At 46.1% G+C, this 24,695-nt stretch overlaps 9 protein-coding genes across 9 annotated transcripts; 6 read left to right on the top strand and 3 right to left on the bottom strand.

Annotated features, from left to right (window-relative positions):
* Positions 1 to 25: 25 nt before the first annotated feature.
* Positions 26 to 1,663, bottom strand: MGYG_01690 (hypothetical protein; the record flags this gene model as incomplete). Its single annotated transcript, XM_003177573.1, has 4 exons — positions 26 to 164; positions 229 to 333; positions 457 to 577; positions 697 to 1,663. The coding sequence occupies 4 exons, from the start codon at positions 1,661 to 1,663 to the stop codon at positions 26 to 28; spliced, it is 1,332 nt and encodes a 443-aa protein (XP_003177621.1).
* Positions 1,664 to 2,246: 583 nt separating this feature from the next.
* On the top strand, positions 2,247 to 3,682 carry MGYG_01689 (hypothetical protein; the record flags this gene model as incomplete). The annotated part of the gene is made up of 4 exons (XM_003177572.1): positions 2,247 to 2,256; positions 2,364 to 2,409; positions 2,466 to 2,514; positions 2,570 to 3,682. The coding sequence occupies 4 exons, from the start codon at positions 2,247 to 2,249 to the stop codon at positions 3,680 to 3,682; spliced, it is 1,218 nt and encodes a 405-aa protein (XP_003177620.1).
* Positions 3,683 to 4,203: 521 nt separating this feature from the next.
* MGYG_01688 (DNA repair protein Rad50) lies at positions 4,204 to 8,422 on the top strand (the record flags this gene model as incomplete). Its single annotated transcript, XM_003177571.1, has 7 exons — positions 4,204 to 4,250; positions 4,308 to 4,398; positions 4,455 to 4,538; positions 4,601 to 5,053; positions 5,111 to 6,085; positions 6,180 to 8,345; positions 8,414 to 8,422. 7 exons carry the CDS (start codon positions 4,204 to 4,206, stop codon positions 8,420 to 8,422), a joined length of 3,825 nt encoding a protein of 1,274 aa, XP_003177619.1.
* Positions 8,423 to 8,776: 354 nt separating this feature from the next.
* MGYG_01687 (DNA repair exonuclease rad1) lies at positions 8,777 to 10,533 on the bottom strand (the record flags this gene model as incomplete). Its single annotated transcript, XM_003177570.1, has 4 exons — positions 8,777 to 10,022; positions 10,134 to 10,169; positions 10,228 to 10,282; positions 10,431 to 10,533. 4 exons carry the CDS (start codon positions 10,531 to 10,533, stop codon positions 8,777 to 8,779), a joined length of 1,440 nt encoding a protein of 479 aa, XP_003177618.1.
* Positions 10,534 to 10,829: 296 nt separating this feature from the next.
* On the top strand, positions 10,830 to 12,464 carry MGYG_01686 (histone acetyltransferase gcn5; the record flags this gene model as incomplete). The annotated part of the gene is made up of 7 exons (XM_003177569.1): positions 10,830 to 10,851; positions 10,914 to 11,008; positions 11,077 to 11,124; positions 11,200 to 11,408; positions 11,472 to 11,586; positions 11,666 to 12,373; positions 12,450 to 12,464. 7 exons carry the CDS (start codon positions 10,830 to 10,832, stop codon positions 12,462 to 12,464), a joined length of 1,212 nt encoding a protein of 403 aa, XP_003177617.1.
* Positions 12,465 to 13,294: 830 nt separating this feature from the next.
* MGYG_01685 (hypothetical protein) lies at positions 13,295 to 14,599 on the top strand (the record flags this gene model as incomplete). The annotated part of the gene is made up of 3 exons (XM_003177568.1): positions 13,295 to 13,449; positions 13,539 to 14,295; positions 14,363 to 14,599. The coding sequence occupies 3 exons, from the start codon at positions 13,295 to 13,297 to the stop codon at positions 14,597 to 14,599; spliced, it is 1,149 nt and encodes a 382-aa protein (XP_003177616.1).
* A 659-nt stretch (positions 14,600 to 15,258) lies between these two features.
* Positions 15,259 to 16,287, bottom strand: MGYG_01684 (ACOB protein; the record flags this gene model as incomplete). Its single annotated transcript, XM_003177567.1, has 2 exons — positions 15,259 to 15,956; positions 16,029 to 16,287. The coding sequence occupies 2 exons, from the start codon at positions 16,285 to 16,287 to the stop codon at positions 15,259 to 15,261; spliced, it is 957 nt and encodes a 318-aa protein (XP_003177615.1).
* A 1,681-nt stretch (positions 16,288 to 17,968) lies between these two features.
* On the top strand, positions 17,969 to 21,532 carry MGYG_01683 (copper-transporting ATPase 2; the record flags this gene model as incomplete). Its single annotated transcript, XM_003177566.1, has 1 exon — positions 17,969 to 21,532. The coding sequence occupies one exon, from the start codon at positions 17,969 to 17,971 to the stop codon at positions 21,530 to 21,532; it is 3,564 nt and encodes a 1,187-aa protein (XP_003177614.1).
* Positions 21,533 to 22,201: 669 nt separating this feature from the next.
* MGYG_01682 (hypothetical protein) lies at positions 22,202 to 23,077 on the top strand (the record flags this gene model as incomplete). Its single annotated transcript, XM_003177565.1, has 2 exons — positions 22,202 to 22,394; positions 22,422 to 23,077. The coding sequence occupies 2 exons, from the start codon at positions 22,202 to 22,204 to the stop codon at positions 23,075 to 23,077; spliced, it is 849 nt and encodes a 282-aa protein (XP_003177613.1).
* Positions 23,078 to 24,695: the final 1,618 nt, after the last annotated feature.

Here is a 24,695-nt window from a genome sequence, read left to right as displayed (position 1 = left end):
GAATATACCAAAAAAATGCCCCTGTCTATATGACATTGCCATTAATGACTTTCATACGTCTTTTTTCTTCCACCCGAAGTACAGCAGTTATGACAAAATACATACCCAGCCTTGGATGGCCCGTTGGAAATGTTTTCTTTTTGTCTCCTTTCCTTGTGTTAAGCCTCTACGGCTTCTTTTGACTATCCATTCTTGGTTTTATATTATGTTGGGTTTGGTTCTTCCAACCAAATTACATCTATATATATAAGCTTTTGTTTTGCCATTGCTCCTGGAGTTTTAACTGTGAGTCGGTGCGAGTCATTCAATAGCGACTGAAATAGACTGGTCAATCTGGTTAATATTATCATTATCTAGAATGTTTCATTTATAGTGATCATCCAGCAATAAACATGTAGTCTTTGCTGTACTCATAAACCAAACCAGCGTCGGTTTATTGAGTTTTAATTCTGGTGCTCCGGGACGGACGGTTTCTCTAGTCGAAGCAAGAACTGAAGTTCAGCCAGGGAAATATGGCATGGCCTCATGTTTTGAATGCAGTTGCGAATCTTATGCCAGGTCTCATCTGCTAGCATAACTGGAGTTCGTAAAAATAATATTGGACATGATTAGTTGCTTACTTTAAAGACAGCGCTGGCTGATGAGTGACTTACACATGTATCCGTCTTCGACCAACACTAGCTCGTCACGTCATGCCAGGGCAGAAAGCGAAGTAATTCAAGTTCATGCATTCGTTTGCATTCCCTGCCGAATATCCTCGTGGCTGTGGATCTCGATTATCCCACAGCAATCCAGAATCTGAGTTGATGTGATGAACGGTGTTCAGTGGGAATGCCTGATCAGGACTATGCCTAAGCAATGCTTCCACGAGTAAAGGTTCTGACATCTTTGGCACACGGAGTATGATATTTGGTCCCTTTTTGACACAACTAAGTCCTTTGACGTGTTGAAACTGCATCTCCTCCTTTATTGAACCCTGCATTTGCGCAGCAGTAATACATGGTTTGCGATAACGATCAAACCAGGGCGGCCAAGGGAACCATCTCTCTGAGGCACCCAGATGACCAAGCGTTCTCATCAGGCCGTATTTTTCAGCAACCTCCGCTTCCGCCACGAGAAGAGGTATGGCTTGAAGATAATCTCGTGGGAGTAAGAAGTCGTCAACATTCGGGATAGGGCAGGCAGGGCAGTATACGATCCAGCTCACATCGGATCGACCGAGAAAGTCAGAAACCTGGAAATCCGTATGTTCAAACTCTCCTACACGGCACCCTCCTTTTGCCATGGAGTAGACGATTTCGATCCAACGGAGTGGATCGTTAGGAAAATCTTTCTTTCGTTCGCTTTCTGTGTTCCGCAAGACGGTAAATACTATCTCTTTCTGTCCAACTCGTTCCATTCCCTGGGATATATATGTCCAACAAGCAATCTCTCCTTTGCACATTGACGTAATGGTATGATGGACAATAATTGCATGTAGAGGCTCTTTAGGTCGAATAACTGCACGGATAGTCCAGGACGAGGGCTTCTTTTCTTTTTCCTCAACTCTCCTCAGATTGATTTCCTGAGCGCGGACTAAGGATTGGGCAACTGCCTCTGCCTGGTACGAACCAAGCACGGGCTGAAGCCAGTTTGAATCGTCCACCATCTTGTCGCTCGACATTCTCAATGCCTCCGAGAACTCGTATAAATTTCCACTTAAATGTTGAATAAGGTGGACTCAATGGCCCAGTACCCCCATGAGCATATATATCCTCAGTTAGGGAACATGTTGGGAATGTCTTTGGACAAAAAGGCCCCGTATAACTTCTAAACAATCAAGGCTGGTCAACAGTTGAATCCTACCAAGTGTATTTCCCCAACTTTTTATTGGCTAGTACGGTCCCTCAAAACACCGCCACAATAACGAACATATATACCTATATACGAGTTTGCAAATAGGTATGTCGTGCATAAGCAAACGGACTGCACTCCGTGAAGCAGACGAAAAAGGAAGAATTTATATGCAAAGTCGCAAGGAATGTATTTTTAGATCTGATAGCCAAATAGATATCTATGGGCGGGCCCATGTCCCATCACGTGAGGCGGCTCTGCGCCTAACTGGGCGGCTTTTTAAAGTTACAACTTGCAAGCCATGTTTCGCTGTCTCATGCAGAGGCTGGAAAGGATTCTGGATAACTATTTTGAGCGCTCGATAGCCAGAACAGAGGATTGCCTGCTTCGGGATCAGATATTACACCGACGTCATGTCCTTAGGTGCGTTCAGACCCCGTGTTTTACCCTGATTGCTCTGCGTTGGACCCAGACGGTGGAGGGGTGCGATAGCTTGGTGAACTCAGAGACTAACAGCTTCCGCTACGCAGACGAAGAGATTCTGGAGTTGGTCGCGAAAAATGGCCAAATGGACTAGTGAGCTAACTTTTCACCTTTACATCTTCTCCGGCTGCTAACAGGATAATATCTAGTGAGAGATGGCCTGCGCTTTTAGAGCCGTTGCTGGAGCGGCTGGACCATGTACGTCTTACACCCCCTTCCCATTGCTCTAGCCTGATCATTAACAACTATACAGATAGTGCACAATGAATTCCGGATACCACAGATACCAGCATATGCCTCTTTTGAAACCATCCAAACCCTTCCTCTCATGTCACAATCGCAGCCCGCCAGCGAATCCTTGCCCAATAGCAACAAAGAGAATGCTCCTCCATCCCTAGCTCAGTCACCACAGCGGCCACCTGTTCCGTCCTTCTCTTCCCAGGCTTCTGCCTCTATAGATCGGATTCCGGACTCTCAGAATTCCCAGCTACTGTCCAATGGATTACCTCCTCCTCTGATAACGGAGTTATCCGCGATTAAAAGTACTCTGAGGTCCTATTTTTCTCAAAAGCCACCCCATACAATTCAGCGTCTTGCAGAGCTTATACTGCGGCCTACGAAGAATTATAAAACTTTGCCAGCTTACCTACGAGCCGTCGATAGAGTGGTTTCAGTATCTAGCGGTGCAGACATATTCCCACTGCCAGTATCTTTGCCAGCAGATAATTTACTTGATTCATCATTAGCAAACGGCGTCAATGGGTCTACCAGCACTGCTTTCATGCTGAATGACAACTCCCTCGGCAGTGACGAATCTCTTGGAGGCGCCTTATTAACTCCTATTCCCTGGCTCAACAATTCTACGCCATCCTCAGATGATGACGATATAATGCAAGAAGTTGGTGGCCAAACACGGGCCGAAAATCTACCAAATTCGAACCAGGAGACCCAACATATGGGGAACGTTAACCAGGGACAAGATACACCTGCTTCCAGGGTTGACGCAGAAACCGATGCACCTCATGTCCTTGACCCTGAAAATGAAGAAGTACCCCATGCTCGTGGTCCTGATGTACTTGGTGTACAGGATCTCGGCCTTCAAAATGGGAAGGGGGTTACAATGTCGCTTGCCCGGACTTCTCCGCCACCTGGATCGTCTGGAGAAAGTGTACCTGCTACACAAGACGCTTCTGCTGACAAGACGATAGACGAAGATGCACCCGGAGAACCTGACGCTGATGCAGAAGCTGATGCGGATGGTGACATTGACATCATGGACACTGGACCAAAGAATGAATCAGGCCAGATGACTAGTGCAGCTTCCGGAAATCCTGAGGTTGGGGCCGGAGAGAACAATGACAAATAAACAGGGGATGAATGGTACTTCCATTGTTTTTTTATTTTTCTTCCATTTCTTCAGCTTATCATGTACTTTTACTCGTTTATTTTCATATTAGGCGTTAAGCTGGCGGCTTATTAGCGACGAACGAAAAGGGTATATATGGAGTTATGAAATAGTATTTTCCCAATTAAAACAGCAATCTCTGCCGTTGCTTTAATACTAAATATCAATGTATATTGACACTTCATTGCCTGATAAGGCAAGCCAATTATGTAGCACGTGACCACGTGCCTCACCCGCGCGCGGCTTTTTTTAGGTAAATGGGCGTTTAATAAGTTCCTTTAACTCACGAAGGTACTTTCGCTGCCTAGCTGCCTGCTCAGCCAAAACATTCATCTTCGGATATGTGATTCGCCATACAAGGGGTTCGGTAACGAAAATGTAAGTCGACGCGTTTCTCCTTGGACCCTGTTAGTGCTCTGTTTTTAGCTGACTACCTTTATAGGTGTACGTATTAGCCATTAAGAGATATCTATTTCATTCATATGCTAAACTATACAAAAGCGAAAATTGACAAGCTCTCTATCCTTGGGTAAGATGGGAACTAATTCTCTACCGCAAGGATGCATTTACTGATAGATATGATTAGGGTTCGGTCGTTCGACAACACCCGCAGTGAAACCATACAGTTCCATACCCCTCTGACTCTAATTGTCGGGTACAATGGTTCAGGAAAGACGGTATTCAACTAATTAATACGGTAGACTAGAGTTAATTGATGGCTAACAGATAATAGACAATTATTGAATGCCTCAAGTATGCCACGACTGGGGACCTTCCCCCAAACAGCAAGGGTGGTGCTTTTATCCACGACCCAAAGGTAACCTAGCCACCTTCCAAGATCAGGCAGAAGATAATAGTTAACATCAAGATTGCATAAAGCTATGCGGCGAAAAGGAAGTTTTTGCCCAGGTCAAGCTGGCTTTCAAAGCCACCTCGGCTGCCAAAATGGTAGTCACGAGAAGTCTTCAGCTTACCGTCAAGAAGTTGACAAGGCAGCAAAAGACTCTAGAAGGTCAGCTGCTGATGATCAAAGAAGGCGAAAGAACGGCAATATCTTCTCGTGTAGCCGAGTTGGATCAAATAATGCCACAATACTTAGGCGTTTCTAAGGCAGTCCTTGATTCTGTCATCTTTTGCCATCAAGATGAGAGTTTGTGGCCAATGAGCGAACCATCCGTGTTAAAAAAGAAATTTGATGAGATATTTGAAGCATTGAAATATACCAAAGCCATCGACAATATCAAAGCTTTGCGAAAGAAACAGAACGAGGAACTTGCAAAGTACAAGATTATGGAAAACCATGCTAGAGACGACAAAGATAAAGCAGATCGTGTAAGTATTTTGTTGCAACATTGTTGTGCTGATGCCCTTACTAAACCATCACCATAGGCTGAGAAACGGTCTCTCAAACTCCAAGAAGAAATTGAGGCACTTCGAGCTGAGAGCCATGAACTCTCAAAGGAGATGAGACGCGTGGCTGAGCTTGCGGATAAAGCATGGAAGGAGTCTGAAAGTTACGCCGAGATATTAGGTGCACTGGAAGGCAAACGTATTGAAGCAAAGAGCATTCAGACCAGTATCAACAACCTAAGGCAACACCTGGTTGAGGTGGAAGAGTCTGATGAATGGCTCCAGTCAACGCTAGAACAATTCGAGTCACGACAAGCAGAATACCGGAGCCAGGAAGACACTTTGAAAGAGAAATATATGGATCTGAAAGAACTTATTGAACAGAACCGACATAAGCTGGGCTTAAAACAAACCGAATGCGGGAAGAATGAAAATGACAAAGCTCAGTTTGATAGGCAAGTGGAGAGGCGAGTGAGACTAATAAAAGACATAGCCCGGCAAAACAACTTTCGTGGCTATGACGGTGATCTCGATGAAATGGAAATCAACGATTTCATGGATCGAATCCAAAAATTAACAAAAGAACGAAGTCAGGCCTTGGAGAAAGCTAAACAAGAAGCCCAGAGCCAGCTGAAAGATGCGCAATCACTCCTGAACCAACTCAGCCAGCGGAAATCAGCCCTTCAAGAAGCGAAAAACGCTGCAAAGAAACAAATATCCGTGAATGATAAAGAATCAGACACTATTCAACGAAGTATTAATGAGATGGACGTCGATGAAGGAAAACGTGCTGCAATTGAGTCAAGGATGGAGGAGACCGAGAAAATCTTGGAAAAGGAAAAGGAAAAGGCAAAGAATGCTTCTTGGGAGACTGATATCCAACAGAATGATTCGGAGCTCCGATCTCTTGAAGATAAATCTTCCAAGTTGAATGCCGAGTTAATCCAAGGAACCAAAAAAGCTGGTGATCTGGCCCGATTAGATCACCTTAAAAAGGAGTTGAAAGATCGAGACGTAGCCTGAGACCATGTCCGGTGCTCACGGTGACCGAATTTCCAAATTAGTTGATTCGTCCTGGAGTCCAGTTAACATTGAGCAAGGATATCAGGATGTTCTCAAGGAGGCCTCTACTTTGGTTACTACGGCAGAACGAGAGCGTGACGGTACTGGTAAAGAACTCGAGCTCATTGACTTTAAACTCAAAAATGCAAGGAAAAGCCTCCATCAGCACGGGGCAGATGTTGAGAATGCAGCGAAGAAGATCAATGATGTGATTGGAGATGAACCAGAGGAATACCCGCATACCGTTAAGCAGAAGCAAACTGAGTTAGACATGGCTAGAAAGGATGCCGATCAGTACGCTGGTTTAGGTAAATATCTAAACATGTGTCTAGATGCTGTAAACGACAAGAAAGTCTGCAGAACATGTGCTCGCCCTTTCAAGACGGAATCGGAACTCCAGATATTCAAAAACAAGCTGAAAGCTCTGATAAAGAAAGCCACAGATGAGGACGCTGTTGCTGAAATTGAAGCGCGAGAAGCTGAGCTGGAAAACGTTCGAGAAGTGGGAACTTTCTATGAGACATGGAACCGACTCACTAACACGGATATACCTGCCCTTAAGAAGGAACAATCCGATCTAGAGACTGAACGCGAAGTGGTGCTCACAAAACTGGAAGACCATGATAAAATCGTGGCCCAGAGGGTGGAATCCAAAAGAGACATCGAATCTTTATCTAAGAATATCGCAACCATAGTGAGATACAACAATGAAATTTCAACACTTCAAACCCAGATCCAGGAGCTTTCCGCTAAGCAAGAAGAGACTGGAACCTCTCGGACTTTGGAGGACATTCAAGATGAAATTGCTACTCTCGGTGAGAAATCTCGCCAACTCAAACGAGCTTCCAGCAAATTGACTCATGAGTTGAATCAATCTCGCGTTGATGTCGGGAAATTGGAATTGAAACTTCGTGATCTACGCAGAGATCTTGATAACGTTAATTTCCAGCTTGAAAAGAAAGCTACTCTTGTATCTCGAGTGGAGGACTACCGAAATCAAAACTTAAAGCAGCGGGAGGCCATTGAAAAAGCCGACAACGACATTGAGAGCCTTGTTCCTGAGGTCTCCAAGGCTCAAGCAAGACATGATGATATTAGTACTCGTGGTGAACAAAGAGAAAGGGAATTACAACAAGAGGTCTCTGGCCTAAATGATAGTTTGCATCAGTTGGATCTCGCCAGCGAAGATATCACAAATTATATTGAAAGGGGGGGTCCTGCTCAGCTAGAACGCAGCAAGCGTGAACTGCAGAACATATCGGACGAGATCAAACGTTTGGAAGCGGAGCAGACTGATCTCACTCGTGAGCTAAACAGCATTTCTACCCGTTTGAAAGATAGCGAGAGTACTAAACGCCAGTACTCGGATAACCTTCGATATCGACAGGAATCTAAGGCCCTTATTAGCGTGAACCAGGAGATTGCAGACCTCGAGTCCCAGAATGCGGAGGTGGATCGGAGCAGATTCAAGGAAGAATCGGAACGGAACACACGGGAGCACAACGCCCTTGCAGCGAAACAAGCAAGCAAAATGGGTGAAATGAAATCAAAGGACGATCAACTGATGCAACTTCTTGCGGACTGGAATACGGACTATAAGGATGCTGGAGCCAAGTTCAAGGAAGCTCACATAAAGGTTGAAACTACTAAGGCTGCAGTTGATGATCTTGGAAGATACGGCGGAGCTCTAGATAAGGCAATCATGAAATACCATGGCCTGAAGATGGAAGAGATTAACCGTATCATTGGAGAACTATGGCAAAAGACTTACAGGGGAACTGATGTTGACACCATCCTAATTCGGTCTGATAATGAAAGTGCAAGAGGGAACAGATCCTACAACTACCGTGTTTGTATGGTTAAGCAGGATGCCGAGATGGACATGAGGGGGCGTTGCAGTGCTGGCCAGAAAGTTCTGGCTAGTATTATCATTCGTCTAGCGTTGGCCGAATGTTTTGGGGTTAATTGCGGCCTGATTGCGCTTGATGAACCAACTACGAACCTTGACCGTGACAATATCCGTTCTCTTGCTGAATCGTTACACGAGATTATTAGGACCCGCCAGCAGCAGGCAAACTTCCAGTTAATTGTCATCACCCACGATGAAGAGTTCCTTCGAAGTATGCAGTGTGGTGATTTCTGTGATTACTATTATAGGGTGTCACGAAATGAGCGCCAGAAATCTATCATTGAGAGACAATCTATCGCAGAGGTTTGTACACACTCCCTGATTATAGTGGATTGAACTGAAACTAATTTCTTTTTTCACTCCTACTCTAGGTGATGTGATGATGTAGGTCGATATCTTATTTTGTTCGATACAGTGGCTTTTCGATATTAGTAGTAGTTTCGTGTAGCGTCTGGTAACTGGCGCCTGGAGTACTGGACATGAGGCCTCAACGCTAATTCCAATGTTTTATTTCGTCCTGTCTCTTACCAACCAAAGTTGTAACCTCTTTATACCGTCTGCTATGACGGCCTACTGCATGCTACAGGTAAAGCTCAATTATTTCACGAGTGTGTTGAAATTGTAGAGTATTTTAGTTCAATCTACTCGTGTTTAATTTCATTTTGGGGCATCAATGGTAAGAGGTAAAATGTTGAGACTTGGTTATGCATATATAAAACAGCGTACATTCGCTACTACTCATCATCTAAACCTTCAACTTCATCCTTTTCATCAACTAGTGGTACGAAACGAAAATCAATAAAACTAACGTTACCCATGGCTGTTCGAGAAGCACTCTGAGTGGAAAGACCAGGCGCATCAGTGCTAGCATTATCGCCGAGCTCAATCATAAACTGAAGGCTTAAGACACCCTGTTTATCTCCACGTATGCTTACTTTGCTGGATGCTCCCATCGCCCCTAGCGCCTTTTTCAGTAGTGAAAACCGATAACGTTGGGTTATTCGGGATTTTGATGAGGGAGGTTCAACCAGAAAGGTTTCCGTAACTGTCGGTGCAAGCTTGCCTCTCCTAGGCTGCCTGGAGCTCCCATCCTCATTAAATGATTTGTATATGGGGTCGACGCCAGTAGATTCCTTATCAATTGCAAATTCAACAGTGGATTCACTGAATGGGCCCCCAGAGGCGGATAGTGCAAAGAATGGTGCCTTGTTGGGAGACGCAGAGAGTGATAGAACAGCGGGTGAGGTAGAATCCAACTCCATAATTGCGTTGTGGAGCCATGTAGAGCGCATAATTATTTTGAAGATTATGGCATCACGTTGGAGCGGGATATCAAATTCTCCAGGTTCGGAGTCATGGGAAGAATCATCAACCTCATATGTCGTCAACTCGCATGTTGTGGTAACGCCAGCTTCAGTTAAGGTGATGCAGAGGGGAGACCCTTGTCGGTGATAGCCGATGGTACAAGAGCGGTTCATTCCTAGGGCAGGGGTAGAAAATGCATTCATGCTTTGAGTGTTGCCGATATTGGTCATTTGATTTGGTCCTTGCGATGAGTCGCCGATTCCGAATATTTGAAGAGTCTCAAGGAGAGCAGAGAGCGAGATGGTAAACCTGGGGTATAGCGATGTATCGAAAAAATCTCCATCTTCTTCAGGCTGGGTAACGCCATTGTAAACATTTCGTACATTGAATATGTAGCTCGTGAAGAGTGCTTTGTCCAGAAAAGCGAGTCCTTGCACTACTCTCCCTTCCTCGACCGAGAACCGGATTCCCTGTGGGGTTATTTGAACAGATGCCTGGCGAGAAAAGCCAATACATTTAAGTAGGGTATAGAGCTGCTCAGCGGATGTGGAGACAGCCGAAAGAATAGGAGCACTGCCGGTATCCATTGTGGTTGTTGGTGGTGTATTAAGGTGGATAAGCGTGCCTTGTGGATTCCAGATATCGATATTGGCAGGAAACGCTATTTTGAAAAAGCTAGAGAACCTTTAAATTTAAAGGGAAAAAAGATTCCAAATATACAACATAACTAGCAGAAACTGGGTGATATTTGTCAAGTAAAAGCGGCGAACGCGGTATTAAACATACACCCCCACGGCACAGATCATGAACACGGACCCAAATCTACGATAGTTAGAGTGAATAGTGTTTAGACTTCATTAAAAATGCTGAAGTCACTTACCCAAATGCCAACGAGGCTGGAACTCCTAGAACAGCGATGTTTAGAGCGGAGCGATCTAGAAGCTTGTCAGCAACATTCGCCAACGCTCAACTGGTAAGATTGCATACTTAAAGCGAAAATGCCAGTACAAACGAAGCCTGTTAATATATTAGCGAAATGCTTAGTTATATACATATGATTAGGCCAATTGGTTATTTTCTTACCCGTCAGGAGAAGTAGAATAGCTGGAAGGAGCTGGGAATTAGTCGGTACGGTTGAATAGTAAGGGCTCCCAGCTGCAGAGCGCCAGACTTCTTCCAAAGACATCAGGGCTACAATGAAAAATTCAGGCGCAGAGGGTGTGCTGAATTATCAATTGGTGCTTTTATGGTCGCACCGCTGATTGCATCTATCGTTGATCTTTGTAGATGTTGACTTTTGATGTTGATTTAAGAGTCTTGACAGCTTGTAGCTTTGCGGAATTGGGTTAGCGCGGTGGCCTTGCGGATAAACTATTAGCCGAGAGACGCCACCCGCACTTGGCGCGCGGACCTGCAGCTCTGCGACTGACGACATCGAAAGGAGTTTGGGTGAGGAGGACGTAAATTCACGGAATTCAAAACATGGCGCCTGTGGTAGCTGATCGTGAGTTTGCCTATGCTGCATTCGTATGAATATGATTGACTGACATTTTCATTCCCCCTCAGGCGTGAAGCGAAAAGCTTCGGAAGAAGCGACCACACCAGATTCCAAGGCGAACATCAAGAAAGCCAGAACGGAATCTCCAGAAACACACGACCAAGTAGGCCTAGCTTGGAGAATGGAGCGCAATAAGTCTCTATGAAGGATCATGGGCTAACTAATCACTAGGAGGAGACAGATACTGAGAAAGTGAAGCTTGTTCCATATGCCGAGAAGGTCAGCCTTTATTCAATGAGCTATCAACTTTACCTGAACACTACGGCTGACTTGGGTTTACTGTATCGATTATAGCCTGCCGTTTTAGAAGAGCGAGAAGGGAAGATCGAATTCCGTGTCGTTAACAATGACTCCTCCCGAGAGAGTTTCATTATCCTCACCGGTCTCAAGTGCATATTCCAGAAACAACTCCCTAAGATGCCTAAGGATTATATAGCCCGGCTCGTCTACGACCGAACCCATTTGTCTATCGCTATTGTGAAGCATCCATTGGAAGTTGTTGGGTGAGTTTAGGACTTGGAATCGGATGTCGAATGGTAGCGGAGGGTGGACTAATAATGATATAGGGGAATTACCTACCGGCCATTCCATGGACGGAAGTTTGCTGAGATTGTGTTCTGTGCTATTTCCTCTGATCAACAGGTGAAGGGGTATGGAGCGCATCTCATGTCTCATCTAAAAGTGGGTACAATCTACTTACTTATCTATTCCCACCCGTTGATCATATGGGTCAGAACTAAACTTTTTTCAATGTTAATAGGACTATGTTAAGGCGACCTCAGACGTAATGCACTTCTTGACCTATGCGGATAACTATGCAATCGGATACTTCAAGAAGCAGGGCTTTACTAAAGAGATCAGCCTTGAAAAGTCTATATGGATGGGGTATATAAAGGATTACGAGGGCGGTACCATCATGCAGTGCTCCATGCTTCCTAAGATACGTTACCTAGAGGCTGGTCGAATGGTGCTTAAGCAGAAAGAAGCCGTCTACGCCAAGATTCGCGCCTTCAGCCGGTCACATATTGTTCACCAGCCACCAAAGGAATGGAAGAATGGGGTAGTCGAGATCGATCCTTTAAGTATTCCAGCTATTAAGGAGTCTGGGTGGTCACCGGATATGGACGAGCTTGCCCGTCAACCGAGGCACGGCCCCAACTACAACCAGCTCCTCCACCTCCTTAATGACATGCAGAACCACAGTGCCGCGTGGCCTTTTGCGCAGCCTGTCAACCGGGATGAAGTTCCCGATTACTACGAGGTCATCACAGAGCCAATGGATCTGTCGACGATGGAAGAGAAGCACGAAAAGGACATGTATCCCACTCCGCAGGATTTCATCAAGGATGCGAAGTTGATATTCGACAACTGCCGGAAGTATAACAACGAGAGCACGCCCTATGCGAAGAGTGCAAATAAATTGGAGAAGTTCATGTGGCAACAGATCAGAAATATCCCAGAGTGGTCGGTGCGTATAGTAACTCCCATCGTTCTTTTTTTTTTTTTCAAGCAATGAGCGTGGTATGATACTAACCCCTGATTAGCATCTGGCCGATTGATCCCGCCGACCCCCTAACGATTAATGCACGGAGGAACTTTATACTTATGTAACACAGGAGTTTTCTTTTTGGAGGCCTCGGGCAGGCGTAGGAAGGGGCATGTTTGATTTACGGACGGTTATATTGGAATTTTTCTTCTTCTTTTTCTTTTTTATGTACTGAGCAAGCAAATAATGGCTGCCGCTTTCTTGAGTCCATGGGCTCCAACAATACCCTTTTGCCTTTTGTCATACGTCTCATCCCTTCATCCTTTATATACTTTCTGTAACTGTTAAGCTATATATACACATACATCTTGCAAGGTAGGTTGTCCCTGTCCCTGGTTTCTCTTTTTGCTTTCTTTTTCTCTGGTTTGCCCCTGACTGGCCCGAGCGCTAAAATCTTGAGCCTGCGCGGAAGAAAGATAATGCGAGATTGCCCAATCAGGCTCTTCACCTCCTTTAAGCCACAACGCAACGTTCGCCAGCAGCGCAGCCATCTGGATAACTGCTCTTTTAACTATCTTCCTGCGTCACTGTGGCAAGACGCTCTCCTGCTGCAACTGGGAAGAGTAGCTGTTGTTCTTCTTCTTTGCAGGCTGTCTCTCTTTTCTGATATCTTCCCTTGCGCCCCCTGAGCCTGGGCAGTCCCTCCCTCCTCTTGTCCCTGCTCTGTTTTCACCGCTCGCAGCCGGTGTGATTCTCATCGCTCACAGACAGTGTGAAACTAATATCGCTTAGAAGGTCTATCTAAAGGTCTATCTTCACAGGTACACGCCCTAACTGAAGATATCCAGCCTTCCTCTCTTCTATTTAACAGGTTCCTCTGGCTTGTTAAGACACTAGACAGCCATGTCGGCGCCATCTCTTCTGGAGAATGAGTACCGCAACAGACTCCCAACGCTGCTGGAAGTCCTGGGGAGACGGACTCTGGCACCTGTTGACCTGTTTTCATTCTACATCTACATGAGAGACCAGCAATGCTCTGTTGACTACCTCGACTTCTGGTATGTTGTTTTATTTATTTTGTTTTGTCTTGCTTTGTTAAGTGTGCGATGCGAACAGTGGTTGCTGATGGCTGGTCGACACTTTATAGGCTCGATGTCTCCCAGCACATGTCTCTGTGCCGCCACTACGTACGCGAACTACGCCGTTCAGTTCTACTCGAGACTCCAGAACCCGAGAAATTCGATAGCCGACCTTCTACTGCTTCCCAGCGACACCGCGGCGCCCTCCCAGGCGACGGAGATTTTGCAAATGGTGCTGTCAATGGACGTAGTCATGGCAACGGCGAACTCGAGGACTCTGACCAGCGACTATCAGCTTTCCTACGCTCCGAGGGCCAGGCTTCCCTCAGAAACAGCGAAGAGTCCGAATATTCCAGAAGACAAGGCTCTTTTCCCGGCCACGGTCGACGCGTCAGTAATGCGTTGAACGGCAACCACTATGGCAACGGCGTTAGCAACGGCAATGGCAACGACTCAAACTCTCCCGGACATACCGTTGCGCGCTCAGACATCCGTGCAAGTGCTGTCAGGATCCTCTACACATACTTGCTCCCTGGCTCCGAACGTGAGGTTGTTCTGCCAGACAGCATTGTCAATGATATTGTCCATATGATCGAGGAAGAAGGCAGAGACGACCCCGAAGTCTTTGATACCGCAAAGGACTATGTCTTCCAGGCCATGGAGCGAGATGCTTTCCCAGGCTTCCTTCAGGCAAAAGCTCTCGGCAATTTGGTCCCACCAAGCATCCTTGCTCGCCTAGTTATTGCTCTTATCAGCTTCGGTGCTGGTTTCTGGGCTGGATTCTTTGTTATCCTGACCGATACCCCGCGAAACACTCGTTGCTGGGTACGTTGTGTCGACGCTTATATCTCCCCGTGGTAGTTTTCGGTTATACTAACATTTGCTGTACCAGGTAATCCTACCATTCTCCATTGCTGCGTACTTCCTTTCATCCTACCAGTACAAGATTGATCCAATCCTTGCTCTCGCTGGACTCAGCGAGTACACATTCATGAACTGGACGCGCATCCGAGAGCCATATGTTCGTGCTCTCCTCGTCAAGCGAGCCTCAGTCTCCTTGCTCCTTGCGGTAGTCATTGCTCTTGTGCTTTGTCTGCTCTTCATCCTCGTTCCAGGAACCCGCCTGTAAAGGCATACCTCGCTCTCACCTTTCTCCATGAGCTTATCTGCCCTTACCTTTCCTTGTTATCTTTCTTCCGGCTACGGCGCTCCTTTGGTGACTTTTTCCCATTTTCCTATGTTCATTGAGATACAACAATCCTTGCTTTTTCTTTTCCCTTTCTACCCACCTCATTTGTCTCGTCTGCAGTTTCATTTGTGATTGTTTCACCTCTCCAGCATCGGCGCAAGGTATGGTGTTTCCTAGCGTTAACGTTTTTATGATATCTCATGTTGCTACTACAGCAGCAAAATCCTCCTTTCCTATCTGGGCGGCTGTCGATGACTTGATTTTACATACTTATTCAGCTTGCTCCAGTGTCATCAACTCCACCCGAGCTCCTCTGAGATACCCTCAATAATGCCCTTCCTGGACTCTTGTGTTTGTCTTCGCGCCTTTTATTTTCCCTCTTTCTCCTTTTCTTCCTTTTCAAAATTCTGCTCTTTTCTTGCACTTATATCTTTTATGACTTGTTCGATTTCCATCGCCTTTGTCCTTTACATAATGTAATACTTTTTATAGTTAGTTGCTGGGATTCAAAGCCTTTGTCGTCATTAATTTCTACTTCTCGTGTATAACAGTGTATACTCCGGTGCCATCAAGTGGCTTGCTTTTTAGAACCTGTTCATCTAGCAAACGTTCTGTGCTTCAAGCTTAACTTTCATCGATCTCGGGTGGGTCGACGGGTCTACTTCCATGCTATCCTGCCCATTGCCCGAATAACCTCCTGTAGCATGGAACTCTCGCTTATTCCCCTTTGAAGAACTGCCACCCCCAAACAGCCGTCTGGCAGCATTAGCCGCAGTCCCACCAAGCGAGCCTTCTTTGCTGAACGACTTTCGGGACCGCGACTCCTTGGAGCCACTGCCTCCGTCGCCTTCTTTGTCATCGTCTCCCAACCATCCTCCTTCACTCTTTTCAAACCGATATGCTCGATCCTTTTCCATCGCCCGCCTCCTTGCAGCATCAGCTTTGATTGTGTTAATTTCAGCCTCTATTCCCTCAACCGCTTGCTGACATCTCCCATGCCATTCTGTGAGTGTTGATATAATCCTGTCGACCGCTTGAGGACGAACATCGCGAAGAGGAGCCACGGAGATAATATTTATGGTTGGAGGGGTTGTTGTAGGAGATAGACGGGCAGAAATAAGAGAGGAATATATGGCCTTCGTCACAAGAGATTCAAGCTCCACATGATCTTTGAGGGAGAGAGATTTCATCACAATAGGATATGTAAGCGGGTTATGGGTCGTAGAAAGGGTGAGGAGAGATAGCAGTCGAAGTTTCAGTGCTTGGGCTTCGCTTAGGGCGGGGAGATTTGGGGTTGCTTTGAGACTGTTTTTTAGCAGACGTGGAAAGATTAAAGGTTAGCGTTTCTCTTATTCAGAGAAAATCTTACCATGATATTCCTCCCATGAGCCCCAAGCAAATATTTCCAGTAGTTTCAGATAAGACTGGTATTCCTCTGGTGTATCTGGGTGTGCCAGTGATTGGACTGCCTGAGTCTCAAGCAGCTCGGCGAAGATGAAGGTAGTTGGGGCAGAGGTAGCATTTGTAATGATATTAGCAACAAAGCGCGGGCTGTGGGAGGTTGATGAGTTCGCGAGATGAATAAATGGCTGCAATGCTCCCAGGGCTTGCTTCTGTGATTGATCCATACTTGTATAGAGTGACAGTAAACGCCAACCCAGTAGTTGTAGACGGGCTCTTCCTAACCCGTGGGCCGGATGCTATCAGAAACACAAAATCACCGCCCTCGCTGTCCCTGGGAAATCTGCCGCTTCTTCTTGTCAAGTGAAGCAAAGCAGCTCAGGCTGTTTTTTGGTATCTTTTGTATCTTTCTTGCGATCTTCATGAAGTCACAGCGGGAGCTATTAATGTATCACGTGAGATCTAAATTAAGATTTATGCTCGGGTGTGCTACTATTTGAGGAGTTTTTACTGGCTGGGATTTTACCATTTTCCTTAACTCCTATTGGTCTTAAAGAGGTGTGTTTATGGAAAGGCATAGATATTAAATACCAAAAGTCATATCACTCAAGCGGCACATTTAAATCTCTTCAAAGATTATCTAGAGAATATGGGAAGTGGCAGCTGGTTAAGTATAGATTGGGCTCACTGGCTGCGCGTTGGGCTTATCGAGATATTATAATTGCGTAGGGGCTCCGATTAGATTCCCCCTGAGTCCGAGACACCACTGGTCTTGTCTCAATTAAATAGTAGGCCAGTACTCGCTGTAGCAGACAATACTAATGAGCAGATTTGGACATCCATCTCATAGAGTAAGGTGGTGGTTGTACTATCCAAAATGACGGGAGCATAAGATCATCGCTATCAAGCTTCCGTATGACGACACGATATGATCCTTTTGTTATCGGTGATTACCTAATACGTGGTTAAAACATCCTGCTGTCGATCAAACAGCGCTTCTTCACATTGAATACTTCGAATATTGAGAACCGCTCGAAGCAGTCGATAATTGGAGAACAGAAAGCGTCCTTGGTGGGACTTGCAACGAGAGCAACAGTGTCCCCCAGATATTCACCCGTAACGTTTCTCATGGACAAACTACCCGAGAGGATCCCCTGTCAAAGTGCATCCTATGATAACTCTGTTCCTCGTATAACTCCGTACACGGCTCGCAAACGTGAAATCATCTGAGCTGGCTCGGCTATGCCCAATCAAGTGTCTGGCCCGGGGGCTAAGGGTTGAGTCGCCAACGGCCCCTGTTCGATCTCTCATCCTCTGTTCTTGCAACTTTGCCTCTTCGGTGGCCGATTTCGAGACGAGACGGGCGAAGGGGGAATGTGAGGCATAGTTCACAGGCCAGTTATGGTGACCAGCCGCTGTCCTTCGTCCATCTCTTCTAACACGTCCATCACCATTAACTTACCATTATCGCCGTCTTTCTCCCCCTCTTCTACCAGGATCACCACTGCATTCCTGCAAACCCAACAAAAGAAAGTATAAAAAAGGCCAGATGCTGAGTCAGCAATCACTCTCGTCATTGACTTGAATTAGTTATTAAAACTCCGCGCGCTTCCCTCTTCGCAAGGCCGGCGGCAACCTCACCTTTTTATTTCGGGCGTTTTGCTTGTCTTCTTCGCGCCGTCATGATACGATAATTGCATGTATCTGAGGATATTGAGCTGATTCTCCCCCTTCTTCTACCTCTACACCCTTTCCCGGTATCTCTGGTTGATCCGGATCACCCTCTCAGCGGTTGGCTGGTTCCACCCTTCGAACTCTTCGTGAACGATCCGACTGCTTCCCGGCCACCTATTTCAGGGTTTCTCCCTATGACCCTGAGTTAGGCATTAGCCGCGATCTTGAATACCCATGGCGCCATCTATACCACCTGCCGCCGGTAGCGGTACACCGTCGACAGCCGCCGAAACACTTCATATGGCCACCACTACCATTAAAGTTGATGGAATGACATGCGGCGCCTGTACATCGGCGGTAGAATCAGCCTTCGAGGGTGTTGCTGGAGCTGGAGAGGTCTCGGTCAGTTTAATGATGGGAAGGGCGGTAGTACACCACGACCCGGACGTTTTACCTGCCGAAAAGGTTACGGAGATTATTGAAGATCGCGGTTTTGACGCTGAGGTTCTGAGTACGGATATACCAAAAACGGAAAATGATAAATCAATGAAGGATTTCAGACCGTCACAGTGCACGACAACTCTCTCCGTTCAGGGAATGACCTGTGGCGCTTGTACATCCGCAGTTGAGGGCGGGTTCACCGACGTCCCAGGAGTCGAATCGGCAACAGTATCTCTACTCTCGGAACGAGCTGTCGTTATACATGACCCCTCGGTTATAACGGCTGAACAAATCGCAGAGATTATTGAAGACCGAGGTTTTGATGCAAGCGTCATAGAATCGAAAAACTCCGATTCGGATCCTTCGGGAGTCACACCATCGGGGAAATCATCTGCACAAATGAAGTCTACAGTGTCTATCGAAGGAATGACATGTGGAGCCTGTACATCCGCTGTAGAGAACGCTGTAACTGGGCTACCCGGTCTTATCCGTTTTAACATAAGTCTGCTAGCAGAGCGTGCTGTTATTGTCCACGACCCATCCGTTCTTCCAGCATTGAAGATATCTGAGGCTATCGAGGATGCCGGATTTGATGCACGGATCCTGTTCTCCGAGCCCGACAGCTCCATAAACTCCACAACTTCCACGCCTCTCAACTTCAATGTACACGGGATTTCTGACGCAGCCTCCGCGGCAGACCTGGAGGATGTTCTTCGCAAAACACCAGGTATCTTGTCTGCCAGCGTTCGACTATCAAACTCCCAAGCTTCAGTGTCCTTCGACCCATCGCAAATAGGAATCCGGGCTGTAGCCAAAGTGTTCGAGGATGCCGGCTACAATGCTTTACTCGCAGAATCCGACGACAACAACGCTCAACTTGAATCCCTTGCAAAAACACGGGAGATCCAGGAATGGAAAAGGGCCTTCATCATTTCATTATCTTTCGCCGTACCCGTCATGTTAATAAGCATGATCTTCCCCATGTACCTACACTTCCTCGACTTCGGCAGCTTGGAACTAATTCCCGGATTATTCCTCGGAGATGTCGCCTGCATGTTTCTTACGATACCCGTCCAATTCGGCATCGGCATGAGGTTTTATCGGGCAGCCTTCAAGTCGCTAAAGCATCGTTCACCAACCATGGATGTCCTCATCATGCTTAGTACTTCGCTTGCTTTCTCCTTCAGCATCTTAGCAATTCTTGTCTCCGTGCTTCTACCACCGCATAGCAAGCCTAGCACTGTTTTCGAGACCAGCACGATGCTTATCACATTTATTACGTTAGGACGGTGGCTGGAAAATCGGGCCAAGGGCCACACCTCGCGCGCTCTCTCTCGGCTCATGTCTCTTACCCCTTCAATGGCAACAATCTATGACGACCCGGTTGCTGCGGAGAAGGCTGCTGAGAGTTGGAAGAAATCAGCTAGTTCTAAGCCAGTAAATAAGCCCGAGTCAACTTCGGCAGCCGTTCACTCAGGTCAAAAGATCATACCTACCGAACTTATCCAAGTCGGTGATATCGTGTGCATCCGGCCAGGCGATAAAATCGCCGCTGATGGTATCGTTATTCGTGGCGAGATGTATGTCGATGAAAGCATGGTAACAGGTGAAGCCATTCCCATTAACAAAACTACGGGCCACCATGTAATCGCTGGTACGGTCAACGGCACCGGATGGGCAGATTTCCGGGTAACAAGAGCTGGTAGAGACACCCAATTGAGCCAAATCGTTAAGCTGGTTCAGGAAGCACAGACAAACCGTGCACCCATACAGAGAATGGCAGATACCGTCGCTGGGTATTTTGTTCCTACAATTATTACTCTGGGCTTCGTCACCTTTTTCGGATGGATGATACTGAGCCATCTCCTCCCCCACCCTCCTAAAGTTTTTCTTGTCGGAGGTAGCGGAGGAACGTTGATGGTATGTCTGAAGATTTGCATATCTGTCATTGTCTTCGCATGCCCTTGTGCGCTAGGGCTCAGTACCCCAACTGCGGTCATGGTCGGAACTGGTGTTGGTGCTGAACATGGTATCTTGGTCAAGGGTGGTGCCGCGCTGGAAGCCGCCACCAAAGTCAAACATGTTATATTTGATAAGACTGGAACTATAACTATGGGCAAGACAAGCGTTGCAGAGGCAAAAATGGAACCAACATGGTCTACGAATGAATGGCGGCGCCAACTATGGTGGGTTATTGTAGGGTTGACTGAAATGACGAGTGAGCACCCAATTGGCAAAACTATAGTTTCAAAAGCCAAGTCTGAATCAGGGTTATCGAACGATGACCCCCTTGATGGTGCTGTGATCGACTTTGAAGCAGTGGTTGGTAAGGGTGTTTCTGCCACTGTTGAGCCTACCTCTGGTCCCGAACGCCAACGATACATGAGCCACATCGGAAATGCAGTTTTTATGCGTTCTAAGGGAATTAAGATTCCAGACTCTGCCAATCCTGATCTTCAAAAGCAAAAATTTAAATCAGAGGCACTTGAAACGGCAACAGTAATTCATGTTGCCATCAGTGGCCAATACGCCGGAACACTCTGGATACAAGATTCAATCAAACCCTCTGCGAAAGCGGCCGTTGCAGCTCTACACCGCATGGGCCTTACGACTTCGCTTGTGACAGGAGACACTTACGATACTGCACTCGCTGTAGCAAATGAAGTTGGTATACCATCAGACTCCATCCATGCTTCTGTCAGCCCTCTAGAGAAACAGGCAATTATAAGCAAACTCCAAACCCCTGAATACCCTATTGCCATGGTTGGAGATGGCATCAACGACTCTCCTGCGCTAGCCACTGCCTCGGTTGGAATTGCACTCGCGTCCGGTACAGAAGTTGCCATGGAAGCAGCTGACATTGTTCTTATGCGTCCAGAGGATCTACTTTTAGTACCCGCAAGTCTATGTCTGTCAAGATCCATTTTCAACCGTATCAAGATCAACCTTCTTTGGGCCTGCGTATACAATGCCATCGGTATACCATTTGCGATGGGGCTATTCTTGCCTTTCGGTGGTGTGTCTCTTCATCCCATGGCTGCTGGTGCGGCTATGGCAGCTTCGAGTGTCAGTGTGGTTGTTAGCAGTTTACTTCTAAAGTTCTGGAAACGACCTAGCTGGCTTAAGATTGAACGCTTGGAGAGGGAGGTCGATGAGGGTTTGATAGATTCTACGGGCCAGGCGTACGGGAAACGAGAGAAATGGTGGAAGAAATCCCCCTTCACATCTCCGGTATCCCCTGCCAAGAATAATTGGGCCGGTGCCTTCCGGTTTATATCCCGGGCTATGGGAAGAGGCAGCAAACCTACGGAGGAAGACGGTTACGTACCACTACAAACAGTGGATAACGGACAGTAGTACTTCCTCGGTTCTTGGAGACTGTCCGCTCCGGCTTGTCTCTGTTATTTTTGTGTTTTGTTGTTTGCATATGCCTGCGTATACATATCTTCGTTTAGCCTCACGACTCTTGTTTTAGTTATGCCTGAATATAGTTCAATAAACCAAACACCACCCACTTCTACCAAAAGTAGTTTGGACCGGTTGCATATCAAAGTGTCATTGGCTTCCTACTGCTTGATATTAACACCCTGCTACTTAAACATCTCGGATACCTTGATCCCATTAGATCTAAGGAGATCTTCGCCCAGAACCCCCCTGCTGCACTGCCTAGTTCCCGGTGTCAAGACCGTATATTTTTATCTCTTGTCTCCCTATTTGTACCCTAAAAAATAGAAATATTATAATAAAAATATATATTTATATTTGCTAGATTTTTCTCTTATTTATAGTTATATTTATCTTTATAAATTCTTTACTTTTCTTTTAGAGATTTATAATTTTAAATTTTGGTGTAGTGGTTAATGTTATCTAGTAGTAGCGGTCACCTGGTAGTAATATACGTTAGCTGCAGCCTGCCGTGTTGTAGTCGCAAGGCTGAGCAAGACTACAGCGATTTAAAAAGCGTGGAACTGGGCCATTCTTCGTCCTCGACTGCTGCTCAAAGACTCTATACCAGAAGTCGAAGGCATGGAGAGCGCTACTGACCCTTTGCTCTACGAGCTTGATGCCCGTGGAGACATAACGCTGACCTTGAACGAGTCAACTCTCGAATACGAAGATGATGAAGACTTCTTCATGGCACCCGCACTTCCCGCATCCCCGTATGAAATACAAAGAAAGAGGAAGCGCGCTACCTTAGACCTTTCCAGGCGGCTCGAAGGTATGATTGAGACGAAAGGATCACCAGGATTACCTGCTTCCAGCCCACTCGGCCTGAATTTGACCATGTACGGGGACGACCAGCCGGCGGAAGACCCGATCTATACCCAAGAGCCGCCAGCTAAGGGTGATGAAGACAAAGAGAGTGTCATCCAAGAGGACCATGCATCCAAGCCTCTTCCTATCCGGTTTCTGGTGTCCTCCAAACATCTCACACTGGCATCTCCGTTGTTTGCGGCGATGCTGAAACCGACTTGGGCAGAAGGAGCCGCTCTTTATAGCCAAGGGACCGCAGTGATACCTGCTCTCAGTAGCAGCCGGGATAGCCTTCTGCTATTTCTGAACGTTATCCATTGTCGCTCACGGCTTATTCCTCAGTCTATCGATATTGGCCAGCTATGTGAAATCGCCCAACTGGCTGATTATTACCAGTCCAACGATGCCTTTCAATTCCACTTCGAAACTTGGACTCAAAACAGCGGAAACCAGCCGAGCGAGCTGACCAGGGATAGTGTTAGATGGCTCTATATCTCGTGGGTACTCAAAAAGAGGGATTTGTTTACAAGGGTTGCCCGGGTATTGCACCGTGAGGCAAAGGCTCCGCTCCGGGTGTCCAAGCTGTCTATCCCAGATACAGTGATAGGTGAAGTGAAACGCCCTGTAATCTTTCCATATCAGTGCTGATACTGTTGTATAGACAGGATTAATAAGTCAAGAGAGGCCTCTATTAAGAGCGTGATAGCAGGACTTTATGAAATTATAGATAACATCGAAGATGAAGGTAAACGGTGGTGTAGCTATGGGTGCGCATCTTCTAGCCTCGCATTGTCGCTGACGTCGCATATGAGGTTGCTGGGTCTTTACCCACGCCCAACTGCCCCGTATAAGGGATATAGCTTTACTCGGCTCTGTACTAGCCTCCGTTATTCTGAGATTACGGATCCTTATACATCAGCTGGGTACCTTCCTCATCGCTGTCGTATTGAGTCTGAAATCAACTTGGTGATTGATGATGCGACTCGCTCAATTAAAAGTGTTAGACCTCTGGTACTGGGCGGTATCAGAGGTTGGTTCTCCCGTACTTGTTGGGAGAGACTGCAATGGTCCTCGATGACGGATGGGGGAATACTGTAGGGGTCCTGTTGTAACAAGACTAACCGTTGGTCCTTTCAACCCTGGGTCCCCCCAGGGTATCTATAGGACCCGGTGTTCGCTTAGGGTAGTGTGCCCTATACCCTCGGTGGGCATGGTGATTAGTCAGCTCACGGTAGCTGCTGCACCTCGTACCCTTGGTTCGACCCATGGTCGGTTCTACCAGGGGTCGGTTCCTAACATAGATCGAGGAAATAGAGGAGGTTCTAGAGTTTATTAGGCTCCGGATAGCAGTTTAGTTACTCTAATAGGCGGGGTAGGCGGTCCCTAAAGATACCTAGGAGGCCTTAGAGGAGGTCTAAGAGACTATTATAGCTCCCTACTATACTACCTATTCCGATGCGGCTCGTTATAGGGGGTATACTCGGGCCTTAAAGGTAAAATTAGCCCTATACTATTAGGATAGGGAGTCTCGTGTGCCTTATTATAAGGGTGAGGACTTATTCCTCTTTCTAGTAGCTAATAAGCCGTACTAGTATCCCCAGGATTACAATACTATAGAGATAGGGGATTATTTAGAGGAGTTAGGGGAGGAGTAGTATCGGGGTTTGGCCAAAATTAAGGAGGAATAGGGGATAGTTAAGATTTAAGTTTTAAAATTAGGTTAGAATAGAGTTTCTGGTAGTTTTTCCTTTATTATCTCTTATATTTGTAGCGGGAATAGTGTTTAGGTAGCCCGGCGTAGTAGAGATACCCCAGATTTTAAGAATAAAGTAGTAATTTTCCTCTTAAAAAGGTCTTCTATCCCTAATTTATTTAGTATTATATTTTAATTTTTTAAAAAATTATAGTTTAGGTGGTTCGTATAATATTTTGCGTGGTTCCGTAAGTTAAATAAGTTATTTACTTCCTCTAGGTATATAGAGTTTCCTTAAAGTTTTTTAAAATTTCTTAAAGTCTATAGTAGGTTTGATTTTCTAAGTAGATTTCGGAATCCTATATTATTAAGTTATTTACTTATTAATTTTCTTATATATTTCGGGTTTTAATTCTGCATTTAAGCAATCGACGAGATTCGGTATAGTATTCTTAGTAACTTACTTTATAAAAAAGTTAGTATTAGGTATTTTAATAATATAGGGGTTAGGAATACTTAGTCTTATTAGTATTATCTCTATTTTTTATAGGTAGGAGCATTCATCTACTTTAT

This window comes from Nannizzia gypsea, genomic scaffold (genome assembly GCF_000150975.2).
Source record: "Nannizzia gypsea CBS 118893 supercont1.1 genomic scaffold, whole genome shotgun sequence".
In the NCBI taxonomy this organism is placed as follows: domain Eukaryota; kingdom Fungi; phylum Ascomycota; class Eurotiomycetes; order Onygenales; family Arthrodermataceae; genus Nannizzia; species Nannizzia gypsea.
Note: the sequence above shows the minus strand (reverse complement) of the source record. Positions and strands in the feature narration are given on the sequence as shown.